Source organism: Saccopteryx leptura, chromosome 1 (assembly GCF_036850995.1).
Source record: "Saccopteryx leptura isolate mSacLep1 chromosome 1, mSacLep1_pri_phased_curated, whole genome shotgun sequence".
NCBI classification, from domain to species: domain Eukaryota; kingdom Metazoa; phylum Chordata; class Mammalia; order Chiroptera; family Emballonuridae; genus Saccopteryx; species Saccopteryx leptura.
The window spans coordinates 43,846,241-43,861,805 of NC_089503.1; the positions used below are offsets into that span (position 1 = coordinate 43,846,241).

A 15,565-nucleotide genomic window follows, 5' to 3' on the forward strand; every position below is an offset into this window, starting at 1 on the left:
GATGAAACTAGGAAGCTATCTATTTATTATGATTGTTAACATATTGCCTGACCAGACAGTGGCGCAGTGGATAGAGCATCAGACTGGGACACAGAAGACCCGGGTTAAAACCCTGAGGTGGCCAGCTTGATCCCAAGGTTGATGGCTTGAGCAAGGGGTCACTAGGTCTGCTGTAGACCCCTGGTCAAGGCACCACAATGAAGAATTGATGCTTCTCATCCCTCTCTTCCTGTCTGTCTGTCCCTGTCTATCACTCTCTCTGTCTCCTACTGTCTCTGTCACACACATACACAAAAGAATATATTATCAAGGTAACAGCTTAATATTGATGATAAGAAGAAAAGGAAATATTTGAATGTAGTTTTTATGTATTAACTCATGTTAAGTTTGAGGTATCTGAATTCTGGTCAGCTAGCAGATCACGTATTACCAATTTCACCCAAAACCTAACAAATTGACAGTGCAGTATTTAACATCCTCTACTATGAGAAGGAAGCTTGGTTTTTATTTTATTATTACTTTTGTCACAAAACTGGCTATATTCTCCTGAGAATTATGTTACACACTGCCTAGAAATAAGACCCTGAAAAAAGAGTGACTTCCATTGGGCCTCAGAGATCTTGACAACAGCACTGTGATCATCAGAAGGATCAGCATTCCCAGAGGCTCTATCACTACTGAGTAAGAACTATGTTCCTGTAGGAATCCCTAGGAAAGGGTACATTAGTTTCACTATTCATGAATATTAAAATTACACATTCGACATACCAACTTTTAAAGAACTCTAGATCTAGATTTTAGGCACTAGAAGGAATCTTCGAGACCATTTAGTCAAATTCCTCTTTGTACACGTGAAGAAACTGAGTTCCAGAGCACCAAGTTCTTTGTTTAGGGTCATAAAGTTATTACTAGAAGGACCAGGGAGAGAACAATGACTTCTATACCAGTATACATTTTTCTGTTACATTATTTGGTCTCCCTTAATTTCCTCTTTAAAAAATAATGGAAGAGAAATTACATGGCTGTCAGAGAAATAGTTATCTAACAATACGGTAAGTTTTATTTTATTTTTTTTGAAACTTCATTTCAGCTGCATTTTAAGAGATGTTTGTCTTTTCTGTTTTGCAGCAGCTCTATGCCGCTCAGCTGGCCAGCATGCAGGTGTCACCTGGAGCAAAGATGCCATCAACTCCACAGCCACCAAACACAGCAGGGGCAGTCTCACCTACTGGGATAAAAAATGAAAAGAGAGGGACCAGCCCTGTAACTCAAGTTAAGGTACTTGCTTTGCAGGATTGTGGAAACAGTTTGGAAAATAGCTTCACAAGAAAGGTAGTGAACCAGGCTGTGTTGAGAATAAACAGCAGGAAGCCTAGCAACATAAAGGGTTCCCAGAATGCTCCTCTTTGTGGCAAATTTCATGATTGAGCACCAAGAAACAGGTGTTTCCCTTTTGATAACAATAGTGCCATATTGTGAGATCTTTACCTAAATCTGCAAACTTACTTCTCGAGAGTTTTTCCCCTTTGGACCCTAGCTTTTATTTTTTAATGTTCATTGGCATGAATGGCCATGGTTTTATTGCTAGTGTTTGTCATAGGCTTGTGACATTTCTTTCTAAGTTTCTTAAACAGGTGGGGAGCCAACTTATTGTACCAGAGAAGGAGGATCTCCAAGCTTTAGATTTAAAAAAGGGGAACAAAAAAGAGCCTAATCCTGACTTTGTTTTGTTTGATGATAATATTACAACTTCAAAATTAGTTGTAAAGGTAGGCTCTGAGGAAGGAGTAGTATCATTGCATAATCATACTTTGATGCCATATGGGCTGTGATAAGATAAACAGGCTTTCCCAAGTTATGGCTAGGACATTCACAGAGATACCTTTCCTCACTGATTTTCAATGTCTTAGAATGGGGCAGCCAGGAGGTGTTTGGTAATTAAGGGAAATTAATGATCCAGTCTAACTTGTGCCACGGCTGGTATCTATAGGTGGTACTGGTTGGTTTTTATTATTGCCTTTCCTTCCTATATTGAAATAACAAAATCAAACAGTTGAGAAAAAAGAAACTGTTTTGTATAATTGACTTATCTGCTTAGAGGGGTATGCTAAGCACAGGTGTATTATTGTAATGTGCCCAAAGTACTACATTGAGAGAAAATTTACAATTATTAAATCTTCACATGGAAAATATCTAAAACCCAAGAAAACAGCACTGAATGCTATAAACTCACTAAAATTGTTTTATTTTCTAGTATTTGCAGATAAAAATTTTGAGATCTCAGAAAGTCCTTTTAAAAATATGAATCTCAAATGCCAAAGATAACAAAAGTAAACATCATTAATAGATAGTTCTGCCTGTGCCCCACCCAAAGGAATTAATTTAGTGCCACCCATGCTTTTATATTCTTCAGAGAAACAGACACTTACGCTTTCTTGTTAGAAATACCGAGATGTGACAATACACAGCTTACATTCACTAAGATAGCATAACTATGGTAACAGACATTTTAGTGTTTCAAGAGTTTCTATTTGTGAGTAAGAGTCAGAACACTACAACTCAAACCAAGGCACTTTGTTTAATTATATAGTTGTTAGAGTATGAACATATCAAACATCAGTGACTTGAGGTATTGAGTATTAGCTATTTTAACATGAAAAAGTCATTTTTGTAAGTGAGTTGGCCAAGTGGAACTGCACCAAACCAAGCCTTTACTGGATGAGTAAAATGTTCCCTGGTTAAATTTAAGTTTATATCTGCTTTTACCATTCCGCTTTGTGGGCCAACTGAATTTTATTACTCACTTGACCACATGCAGATTCTTAGGGAGTTCTCCATATAATTTGACCTGACTATATTTTCTGTTAATAACAAAGGACACATTCCTTATATGTATTTGATTGTTTATTGTGTGTGGGGGTAAAAATATATAAACAAAGACTTAAAACAAATGTTTTAAATTTAAAAAATAGCTCCAATCTACTATTGAAGAAGTTCTGAGAACAATCTTATAATTTTCTAATTGAAAGAATTATGGTCACTAAAATAGCTCATGCTTCTGTCTGTAGTCATTGCTTTCCCTGTGAATGTAATATGTCCACATCATGAAGGGCATAGTTTGCTGAAGGTAATGAAAATAAACACAAATGGTTTTATATACCTTCTTTCCCGTAGAATTTTTATTCTCTATAAAAATTCTGACTTCAACATCAGAAGTGAGGATGTTTCTATTCAAATATCAGCTCTGCCATTTTTATAGCTATGTCATCTTGGGCAAGTTACTTAACTCTTTTTAGCCTTAACTTTCTCCTCTGTAAAATGAAAGTTAATATTATTATGGGTCATAAAATGAGATAATACATCCTCTAGGATATAGTGAGTATTCCATAAATGGTAGCACAGTGATGATGATGATCTGATGGTGATACAGATAGTGGTGGTAGTAGGGCTTATAACTGAAATACCTATTTGTATAGTGAGAGAGATCCTAACAAACTATGAAGATTACTATTTTCTACCTCTGTGGATAAACAGGGACCACATTGACTCTCCCAACTGAAACTCAAGGAAAAATATATAAAACAATGGTTTTCAGACATTTATACTAGGAGTACAGGACAGTAATCCCTAACTAAAGAGAAACCAGTGAGGCAAGCATTACAGTTGTTTTGGTTTACTGTCTAGAAGAAATATCCAGGCAATAGAGCAGGGTGTGAGGTAAACATGGAGTTTGGCAGCCTGAGTAAAGAGATAGAGTTCAGAGTGTAGGGATGCTAAGGGTAGAAGGAGATTGTGAGGTAGAGTACCAGAGAAGACAGAGCTGCACACAGAGAGGGGCATGGAAGGTCTAGAGAAGCACCCCCAACTTTTGCTGAGTATTGATTAGCATATACATGTGAGAAACTAGCTAAGGTTAGGAAAAAAGACTAGATTAGTAGACAAAACAGTTGCAAGATTCACAAAAGACTGAAAATGGTTTGTATTCTCATTAGCCAGCGTGGAAAGTTCTCCTGGCCTATAGCACATCAAGTAGAAACCCCAGAAGGGTATTACCTCAGTAGTGGAGTCAAATTATCCCTAAATTATCCCTAGATTGAGACTTGCCTAACACAGCTTCAAAGTATGTCTAGAAAGGATCAAATTGTTCTGTGTTTCAGAACAAATTTCACAAATATTTAAAGGAATACACAAACTCTGACACCCAACAGTGTAAAATTCACAATGTGTAGTATCTATTCAATAATTATTAAGCTTTTATAGAAGCTAGAAAATATGAACAATAATGTGATAACTCAATCAATAGAAACAGTCCCCCTAATAACACCAGTGATAGAATTTGTAGATAAGACAGTAAAAACAGCTAGTATAAGAGACAAGTATAGCCAACTGAGGAGATAAGCAGATCTGATCCCCAAAAACACCCACAGAGTTTCTGTCAGGCCAGGGCAGGCTGTGAGGACCAATAGCTCTGCCGTAAGATAAAGAGATTTCTGTACTTGGGAGTTGATAGGTGCTTCCCATGCCCAGTGGCATTATTTGTGACAGTGGTAATTATTAAATTGTAAAAATAAATAAATTGGAGTATAGTCAAAGCTGAATAAAACCAGATGTTATAAACTAGATATGTTCAAGAAGGTAGAAGAAAACATAAGAATTATAAGGCAAGACATGGAAGACCTAAACCGATTGTCTGGAAATGAAAAACACAGTGTTTGAAATGGATTAGTACTGATGAGATAAGCAACAAAAAGTTATTACAGAAGAAAAGATTAGGGAATTTGATTACATAACAATGAAACTATCCAAAATGAAATACACAGGAAAAAGACAGTGCTGTAGGATATCAAATGACCTATATGTGCAACTGAAACCCCATCAGGAGGATGAGGAAACAGAAAATTGTATTTGAAGAAGTAATAGCTGACAAGTTTCCAAATTTGAAAACTCTAAAGTCAGATATCTAAGAAGCTCAGTGACCCCCCCCCCAAAAAAAAAAAAATCGAGAAAACTAACTAGCTACCTAGCATGTTAATCACTATTATTTAGATATGACTAATATCTCAGCTAAATATTCTTTGAGTTTAGAGCTAAAGGAAGTAAATTGTAATTAAGCATATTGGATAATTTTGACATTCATAATGGATATAACTCTGTTACCTAAGAAGCTATCTTATGTCTAGATGTAAATAAAAGACCACTGCAACATGGGCCAAATTACCTATTTCCTAACAGGACAAAAGCAAAACAAAACAAAACAAAAAATAACTCTATTGCATCACTACATTATCAGATGTCTTATTGTCTCCGTTAGTGTAGTAGTAAAGGCTCTGGGATTTGGAGTCCAAAACACTAGAATTCAAACTTTGTCCCTCCATGTGTAATTTTGGACGGTGACCTTATCACTCTTATGCATCTGCCTTTGAAAATGTAGAATTATACTTCCCAAACTCATAGATTTATCGATAGTGAAATGAGCTAATAGGTGTGAAAATGTTTAGCATAGTGCTTGGTACATAATGGCTCCTCTGTTCAGTTATTTGTATTTATTTTTTCTTGTTCTCCTTCCTGAGTAGTATTTTCTGGCATCCCTTTTTGTTTCCTCTTAAACAATGACCATTTAATATTGGAAAAGACCTTAGAGATCAACCAGAATCAGGGCCTCTTTTCCTCCAGATGAAGAGATTAAGCCTCGAAGAGGTCACAGGTTTGCCAAGGGGCAGAATGTTCTGTTTCCAAGCCCTACTGTGTGTTTTAAACAATAACATTAAGAGCAAGTTCTCTATGTCTTCCCAGAAGCAAAGCAGGAATTAACATTTGCTGACAATTTTATTTTAGAACACAATAATGCAGATCTTAAAACTGAGCATTTAAATGAATATGCTCATATTACAAGTAAATTTCTACCATGATGGAAGTGTTGTTACGGGTGTTTTATAGCAGGATAAATGAGACAAAATAAAGGCAAAGAGCTTAGCTTTCAAGCTTCTGGTTAAACCAAAGTTACAAGCAAGATATTTGAATACTGTGCTCAGTTTAGGAAAGGGATCTTAAAATAGACATTCTGTAAATATATGGAGCAAAGACATAAGGAGACATCACTTTAAACATGAAAAATAAATTGCATATAGCATGGTATGTAAAACATAATTATAATGTGTGCTAGCTCTTTGCAAAAATTAATTTTAAACATGAATAGAGACCAGAATATAGACCATGAAGAGTGCCCACACCCAGAAAGCCACATAGAAGCCGTGCTGTGGCATGCGGCTCCCTGGGCAGAGGCCCAGGAGATCAGAAGAAGGCTTTCTGTGTTTCCATTTTTAAAGTACTTCCAATTGTTTGATTTAAAATATATATTAAAAAATTAGCTGCAGAGCCTATTTATAGTTCCAGGAACTTTCTAGAGAGAATAACACAAAAGCACCACAGAGCTGCTGAAATTTTAAATAATTCTTTGTAAATGCCCTAGGTTAATTGAGATCCCTGAAAACACATTAGGAAATTAAGCTGTAATGTGAGCTAATTCAGATTTTAATTTGGCACAAAGAATGATCCAACCACACAGTTAATGTAAATAGAAGCATAACACAGGGAAATTAATGAGGTTCCCTTCTGATGAATCTTCAAGGAAGTAGATAATTAGCTTCTTTTGTTATGATTGTAGGAGAATGTAGCATTGTCTCTGAGGTGTAAAATAACTGTGGCTTAGTAAGTGATAATGTGCTTCATTTGTCTTTTATTTTTTTTAAATAATTACTTATGTTAAACTTGTAGGATGAAGCGGCAGCACAACCGCTGAATCTCTCTTCGAGACCCAAGACAGCCGAGCCTGTGAAGTCCCCCACCTCTCCCACCCAGAGCCTTTTCCCAGCCAGCAAAACCAGCCCCGTCAACCTGCCCACAAAAAGCAGCCTCCCCAGCCCCATCGGAGGAAGCCTGGGGAGGGGATCCTCTTTAGGTAAATGGAAAGGTCAACACCAGGAAGAGACTTATGAATTAGGTAAAAGAAAGCAAACCTGTTAAATGATGACTGATCCTTGTTTCCCAAAGTGTTCCTTAGTCTGAGATTTAAAAAAGAAAGTGAAATCTGTTCTCCTGAGACATACCCCAGTTTGGGGTCTTTTGTGTGATTAGACCTTTTGGAAAAGGCCATAATGTAAATTCTGCAGGGATGAATTCTGTAGTTGATGGTGAGTTAGACCTAGCAAATCAGAGATTTAGGAATTTCTGTGTTTGGTCACTGCTTTGCCACTAAAATAACTCTGGGAAGCAGTGACCATGAACCCTCTCAGGGTTTAACCGGACCCTGGCTTCACAGCTGCCTGCCAAAAGTCCAAAATTTCTTTGCAATTTTATATATTTTTTAAAAGTGTATATGAATTTTACATCTCATCTATCAGTTTGCTCTAAAGCAAATATGTGTGACACATGTCAATGACACAATAGGAAATAACACTGGCATCTAAGATGATAGGTCCCAAAGATCCTCGGCTTCTTTGCCTCGAGGACATCGTGCCCGCTATCTCTAGGAGTAGTCACACACCCCCGTGCCAGAAGGATGGAGGGAAAACACAATTTTGGGCGTCAGACAGGCTCGTACCAGGAACCTTTACGTACTAGCTATATGATCCTGGGAAAGTTAGTTAATCTTTTAAAATTCAGTTTCCTAATCTTTGAAAGGGGAATATTATTACCTACTTCGTAGGTTGTTATGAGAATTACAAGAGAAAAATGCATGTAAAGTGCCTAACGTGGTGTCTTGTACCTGAAACGTCCAAGTGTGGAAAGGCTGGACTGAGTGAGCACCAGCACTTACACACACATGTGGGTGAAGCAGTGAGTGTGAAAGCAGTTGTCAGTGGCTGTTATTTTCTTGTCACTATGCTCTATAAATCTCTTAATATCCAAATAAAGACACAGAAATTGAAAGGGGTTAGGGACAAGAGCTAGCATTTCTTCACCCTATTACCTTCTTGTATTATTGAGTCCTGGAGCCTGAAATCCTTCTTATAATAAATTAAATAACAGGCAAATTGTAGCCATTTAGAGTTTAACATTTTTGTTTATCTCATCAATTTTGATTTTTTTCACAATAATCTTATAAGTTAGTTGGTAGAGTGTTATTACCCTCGTTGTATGTAAATTGTGGATCTTACAGGTAAAATGACTTGCCCACAGCTATGTAGCTTATAATCAGCTGAGCTGAGGCTAGGACCCAGGTCCTCTACCATACAACTCAGTGCTGTTTTTGCAAACTCACAGTTGGAACATTTGCTGAACTCTCCTGAGGCTAAGTGTTTCTTCTGATGATGAGAGGGAGATCTTCCTCACTGAAATTTGCTCGTTAGGAACCAGCCTATTCTCATTCTGAGTCAGGATGCTTCTTTCAGGGGCTCAGAGATTTTCCGCCCAAGTCAGTGGTTTTGCTGTGGGAGAGAGAAGTGAATCAGTTCCAACATGTGAATGTGATCACTGAATTGTTGAAAATTGTGAGATGAGAAGAAAGCCAACATAAGTAAATGATACACTTGATCTTGACATGGCTCTCATGTAGTCCATATCCGAGTTTTGTTGGGAAAGCATTTGTTTGCTGTCCTGAGCACTGGGAGGAACAAAGATGACTATGTCTCCGGCCGTGCTCTTACGAAGTTTATACTTCAGCCGGACATATGTCTTATTTCATGAGCTAGAAGTGGGCTGAAGTAACAGCCCTCTGCTCCAGACAATATAGGACAGATTTTTTTTTTTTTTGGTATCAGAAAAGCTCTAGAGCAAAAGATACAGGTTTCTATATCCTAAAAAGTGAATGACTTTTAATTTTTTTCTATAGATAGCCTTGGGAATATTTTCTAAACTCAAAGGTACATGCACATGCATGTGTACACGCGCATGCGCACACACACACACACACACACACACACACACACACACAGACACATGCTCATGCCCGGATCCCAACAAGTGGGTCATGTGAAACTTGATCACAGCAGCCGAAATCTGTCAGTCAGCAAGTAATTGCTTTTTTTTTCTCTTTAGAAAAGCTTCTCTAAAGTATTAATTTTAATCTATAGTAAAATGCAAGATATAAAGGAAAATTAGTCAGTTTACCTTTGAATTTCCCCCCACTGTGTTGCATGGAACATAATGAAAATAAATATTTATTATCACTTTCTCTGAAGCTTTGTGCTTATGTGAAAACCATCCCCACTTTGCAGCCTCACCATGAAAGACAGGAAGCTGAGAGCAGTGGGTGTTCGGCCCGGGAGTAGGGAATGGGTTGTCATTCTCCTGGTAAATAACTGAGGCAGCAGGAGCAGTGGAATGCTTCATTAACCAGCCAGTGATTGGGGAGCGGGGTGAGTGGTGTGTTCCTTCCCACCCCCTCTCTCCTGCAGTGGACATGTGAACACACAGATACAGATGTCACTGAAGTACACACGGAGCCTCGCAGGTTTTTTTCTGCTAGGCCAGAAACAGCTTTCCTGAATTAGCACACCAAATATAATGAGCAGCCTCAACAGATATCTCTGTCCCCACCCCCTTCTTCCCCACTCTTCTCCCGCTAATTGTTGGATAGAACCAGACAGGAAAATACAGACACACACACACAATTGGAATCGAGCACACTTCATCTGTGAGGTGGGTTGACAGCACAGATAAACTGGAGTGCTAGGGGGTCCTCCAAGAGCTAAAAAACAAAACAAAACAAAATAAAACAAAACAACAACAACAACAGAAACAGCACAGCTTCTCTGCCCAGGCTTTCTGTGCTCTACGCACAGTATAATGATTTTCTTAATAGCAAACGTGCCCCTTGTCTGGAGAATGCAGCATTCTACAGGGGAGTGGGGAGCAGCAGTATTTTTGAAGGATTTTCCCCTCACAAACCTCTGATAATGCATCCTGTGTGTGCAGATATCCTGTCCAGCCTCAACTCCCCTGCCCTGTTCGGGGATCAGGACACAGTGATGAAAGCCATTCAGGAGGCTCGGAAGATGCGAGAGCAGATCCAGCGGGAGCAACAGCAACAACAGCCACATGGCGTTGACGGGAAGCTGTCCTCCATGAACAATATGGGGCTGAACAATTGCAGGAGTGAAAAGGTAAAACTTGCTTCCCGCCTTCGCTGGCTCTGCAAAACCCTTGGCTCATTCTCATCTGGCCCTTTCCAGGCTCTCAAGCATCAACCTGCAGCCAGAGATCTGTGCTTTCAGCTTGAGGGCTTCCTTCTATCACATTCAAGCATCACTGCTGATAAACAAACCGCCCTTTCCCACTGAACCAGGCACCCAGCCCACCTGCCCGTTGGTGTCTTCCTGGCCCATTCCAAAAGATTTAGAGAGATCTTACAATAAAGGGGATATGTGAGGTTATTAGAGTAAGAATAGAATACCTGAATATTTTAAAAGAAAGAGGAAGACTATATAGTCATGATGGGAAGTTAATAAATTACTATGATTCATCACTGAGTTTATTGCTAAGCATCCTATCAGCCAGAGAGAAAATAAAACAAAGCAGATTATAAAATGTGTTCCTTGATTTTTTTGTTGTTGTTGTTCAACAACTATTAATCATGTGCTTATTTTATAATAGAGACTGCTTTAGGCACTGGCGACACAATAGCAAACAAATCAGATAAAAATTCCTGCTGTCAGGGAGCTGACGTTCTAATAGGGGGGACACAGATGACCCCTCAAAATGTTAAATATATAAAATAATGTCATTAATGTTAGGAGGAGAATAAACACCATAAGAAAAATAGAAGCAAGTTCAGAGTATTCACGGAGTTATGGGGATGCTCTTTCAGAAAGGGTGGTAAGGACTCGCTGAGAAAGTGCCACTGAGTGGAGATAGATAAAGTCATGATGCAGGCAGGCCCTGCGAAGAGCAGGAGGGAGAACATGCAGCAGTGGGAACAAGAGCGTAGAGGCCCTTAGAGTGTAGGACAGAAAACTGGAAGGCCAGTGTGGCAAGCATGGCACGGGAGAAGGGGAAGATGTGAGACAGAGCATGTTAGACCTGTCAGCCCAGGGAAGGCTCTGCTTTTCACTCAGTGGCGGGAACTCTGAGCTGGGTTTTGTCTAGACTCTAGAGCATTGACGTGATTTGATTTACCTATTTATAAAAAGATCATTCTGTCTAATGTGTGAGAATGGACTGTAGGACGTTAAGAATGAAAACAGGGAGACCAGTTGAGAGGCTTTTGTAGTACAATGGGTGAAAAACTCTGATCATCTGGTGAATGAATGACCCTTGCTATTGCTTGGCTTGTTGCTGCATCACTCCAATTTCTGCCTCTCTCTTCACATGGCTGTCCTCTGTTTCTCTAAATCTTCCTCTTCTAAGAAGGGCATCAGTCATTGGATTTAGGGTCCCCCCTAATCCAGGGAGACCTTATTTTAACTTCATTATCTCTTTTTGGGAGGAATACAAGTTAACCAAATGGTAGGATACAGAACTATTGCTCATGTTGAATAAACCTCTCATTCTTGATTGATCTATACTTTTTGGCCACACCAGGAGACAGCTAGGGGATAGGCAGCTGGGAAGGGGTTGGAGGGATGGGAGGAGGATGGAACTCTCAAAGCATGGCTGTGACCGAAGTCCTCACTGCATTGAGTTACTGCTGTTAACATTAAATGTGTGTGTGTGTGTGTGTGTGTGTGTGTGTGTGTGTGTGTATTATTTAAAGTGAATCATTATTGGACACCATGCCTTGATTGAGTCTCTTGGCAGGAGGTTCAGATAAGGTAGAGGAGAGATTATCTGGGGGAATGGTGGTATTTTGGTGCCTGTTAAGCCATAAACATTTTATCCTTGGGACTGGTCGGGCACATGCCATCACTGGATCTGTTCAGTTAGGTGCCTCATTCCCTATTAAGTGCTCCATCTTGGCAGTGGGCTCACGAGGCAGAGCCCTTCTTTAAGAACTGCCTAAATAGATGGTCAGGATCACAAGAAAAACCTTCCCCCTCAAACCTTTTTTACCATTCTGATGTTAGAGATGAACACAGAGTCATCTTTTGACCTGAGAGACTCTTCTGCTTAGTGAGAACACCGTGAAATAATAATATATTTAATCTTAATAATAACTTTTTAAGATCATTTTTTGGGGGACACGGTTAGGTAAAAATGTTTTGTCACAAGGCTACTGAGTGGGAAATTGGGTTAAAAACAAGAGAATGGGTATATGCACCATGGACTGTCTCCTACTTTACAATTTTTCCAAGGGTTAATCCTAAAATTGGATTTGAGATACATGTCAGTGATTTGTTTAATTGTCTTTTTTATTTATTAGTTTTCAAATGAAAGTAATATATGCTTACTGAAAATTCTGGTAATACAGAAAGATTTATGGTGAAAAGCTAATTACCCTCCTCACCTCATTAACCACCATTAATGATTCAAAAATTTTCTTTGAGTAGTAACAACCATTAGTGATTCAGAAATTTTCTTTACATATATGAGAAAGTATTAATGAGTTAAAAAAATATATATTCTTAGTTGGAATAGTAGTCACTGGGGTCTCATTCACCAACTGTGTGATATTTAGAAGTTGATTAACCTCTCTTAATCTCAATTCCTTCATCTGTAACATGAGGTTACAGTAATCTGGGTTACAATGACATGTGCTCATGTGAATACACTTAGTATAGCTCCCAGTGTAGAATAGAGGCTTTCTGATCTCATGTTTTTACTTTTTAAACTAAATCATAAGTGATCTTTAAACAGGTAGAACAAATAGACTGTTTTGTCACAGGCATAAGATCCTCACACAATAATGGGAGGGTCAGCAGAAGGAAGCAATAGATTTTTCAGATATTGGCATTCTGGCCAACTCACATACGTAAACTTTCCAACTGAGTTGATACACAAAGCTATGGAAATGTCAGACCTATTAAAATAGATCAGGTTTTGCCCACCTCAGCATTATCGACATCGTTGGATTGGTAGTTCTTTGTCATGGGGATGCTAATTTGTCTTCTATTCATTAGATGTCAGCAGCACTCCCCCCTTTTGTGACAACCAAAATGTCCTCAGACATTTCCAAGTGTCCTCTATTGGGGGAAAAAGGACAAAATTACCCCTAGTTAAAAACTATTGGTTTAAATAAAATATACTTAGAGTCAATACATTTTAGAAACTTTAGTCCACAAAAAAATATTTCAGTTAAATAGCCACACGTATTGTTAAATTATGAAAAATAATTTGCCTTTGATTAATATCATGAAAAAAGTATTTCTTTGAAATATGCATGTAGAAATTTTTTTTGGAATATTAACATAGAAAATATTTAATATAGCCTGTATCTATGTGCCATTTAGTTTTGGGGAATATGAGAAATATACTTCTAACATTGTTGCTGCAACTCGACCTTTTCGTGAAGCCCCTTTATTGTATTAAGCTGGCTGAGAGTATCAGCCTCGCAGTCCACGTGCACTAACCCCAGCAGTAAGTAAATTAGCACTGGACTTGCCTGCTTCCAGGAGTGAGTCTCTCCATTTGTCTGACACAGTGACCCAAGATCATTGAATTTGTATCAGCCATTGGTGTTGAAGTTCAAAGTTAAACACTATTAACTTCAAATACAGATTTATTTTGAGTATTTGTCACTGACTTTTCTTAATTCATTTTGGAGGAAGAAGTCTGAGGTTCTGAAATAACAACACCTCACTTTACATGGGAAGAGAGAGAAGAGACATGAGAGATTAGATTAAAAGTGAAAATAATAGTAATAAATTTAAACTTGACCTAAAACATATGACATTGACTATAACTGAGCTCCTGAAGGTAAGCAATGAAGTGGTTTCTCCAGGACCAGAAAACCCTGGTCTCCCAGTTAAAAGGAGTTATTGTTTCAGTAGATGACGTTACTGGTTGAATTTGAAGCACTGGAGAAATCCATTATATTCAGGGATGTGTTCACAAGCTCTCTTTAACATACACGATCTCCCTCACCAATAGTGGCACTCTTTTGAACATAACATTTAGTGGTTTTATAGTTTTTGTTTAGTTTCTAGAATCAAAATCTATTCTTGTTTAGTAGGTTAGTGGCAGCCAGAGGAGTAAATTTAGAACATTGAAGGAGTCCTGTGAGGGTAGCTTTGGCTGTCTTATAATCAAAATACTCATCTTAATTTTATGAGGTTCTGTAGGACACTACTTTTTCTTCTGAGGATCAGATCTTCTGAGATCAAAGAGGGTAAATATATAATGTACAATAAGATCAATAAAATAGATTGTGGCAAATTAGGTTTAACTGTCTTCAGAATTGTCCACTTTGGAATTATCTCGGTTTTCTTAAATACGAAGATCTATAAATTAGATTTATGAATTTGTTCTTATAACCTATAATACAGTTTCAGAGAATTTTTCACAGTGTTGCTGTCATAAAACCTTATAATTCATTAAACATACTGGGTTACTCTCTTATTAGATGTTCTTTACAAAGGGTTATGCCACAGATCTGAGAAGCAGATGACGACATGGAAATCAGTGAGCGGGCTTAGTGGGGAGTTCTCTTTCTGACTGCCACCAATGGAAGGGAAAGAATGAGAGTAGGATTGGGTGCAATGCAGTCTCAACCAAAACCTCAGCCAATCCCATAGGAAGCGTCAAGGCTGCTGTGGCCGTTCATAATTGCCCCAAGTTGGGTGGAGGGGATAAGCTTTTCTACACTTATGTCAGCCAGTTTTTAGATGAGGGCTACTTTGGGAAGGGAAATGACCTTGGGTGAGGTGACTTTCTTCAGCTGGGTCAATGCCAAACAGCTGAGGGTTAGCTACCAACAACATTCTTTGCAGCTAAGGGAATACATCTTTTAGTCCGAAAGGGGGAATCTGGACAGTGCATCACAGTGTCCACTGTAGAATGTTTTTGTGACAGTTAATAACATTAGATGTATATAAAACATGCTTTGTTTGTACATAAATATGAGCAGCATTTACTACACAGGCAGAGAGGTGCTTGTGTCTATAACACACATGGAATCACATATATGTTCATATGAATAATACATGTCTACTCATGGTGCATTTCACTTTATTGAGTAAATCCCTATTTTGGTACTTTGAAATGAAACTTTGTGAACTTGATCAGCCAGAACGGCACCAATGGAGTTGTTCTGGTCGGCTGTGTCACAAGATATTTAGGGTCTGTTAAATACATAGATTGGAAGGACAATAGACTGTAACAGCGCCTTAGGAGCTGTTATGCTCCATCATTTCGCCATAGCTTCTGTGCATGGATTGTGAGGGTCTGGCCAGCAGAAGTCTAAGTTACTGCTGTGGGTTTTAGCTTTCCACACCAAGACCATCAGCCATCTCCATCCCTCAGTACCTGCAATTACAATAGATTATATTATAGGCTGATTGCTTGCCAAATGTTGTTGTTTTGAGATCTCTACGATAGATTATTTTAATCATAACAATACACAGCAGAATTTTAAATAGGATGCTTTTAAATGTTTTTAGAGGTAAGTTAGAAGAGAGGCAAGGCAGAATGGGCCTTCTTAGTGTTAAAGTGTTTTCTGTAACTTTTCTAACCTTCTTAATGTTTGAATGCT

The 15,565-nt window shown here is 38.4% G+C and overlaps 1 protein-coding gene across 18 annotated transcripts in view; it reads left to right on the top strand.

Annotated features, from left to right (window-relative positions):
* Positions 1 to 15,565, top strand: part of SOX6 (SRY-box transcription factor 6) — a 655,048-nt gene that overhangs the window by 563,674 nt on the left and 75,809 nt on the right. For 11 of the 18 annotated variants that reach the window (XM_066365360.1, XM_066365351.1, XM_066365321.1 and 8 more), the window contains 3 exons: positions 1,129 to 1,278; positions 6,775 to 7,000; positions 9,916 to 10,103. In XM_066365360.1, coding sequence (XP_066221457.1) covers positions 1,129 to 1,278; positions 6,775 to 7,000; positions 9,916 to 10,103 — 564 coding nt within the window. The remainder of the gene's footprint in view (positions 1 to 1,128; positions 1,279 to 6,774; positions 7,001 to 9,915; positions 10,104 to 15,565) is intronic. The other 7 variants (XM_066365295.1, XM_066365421.1, XM_066365305.1 and 4 more) reach the window with 1 other exon arrangement.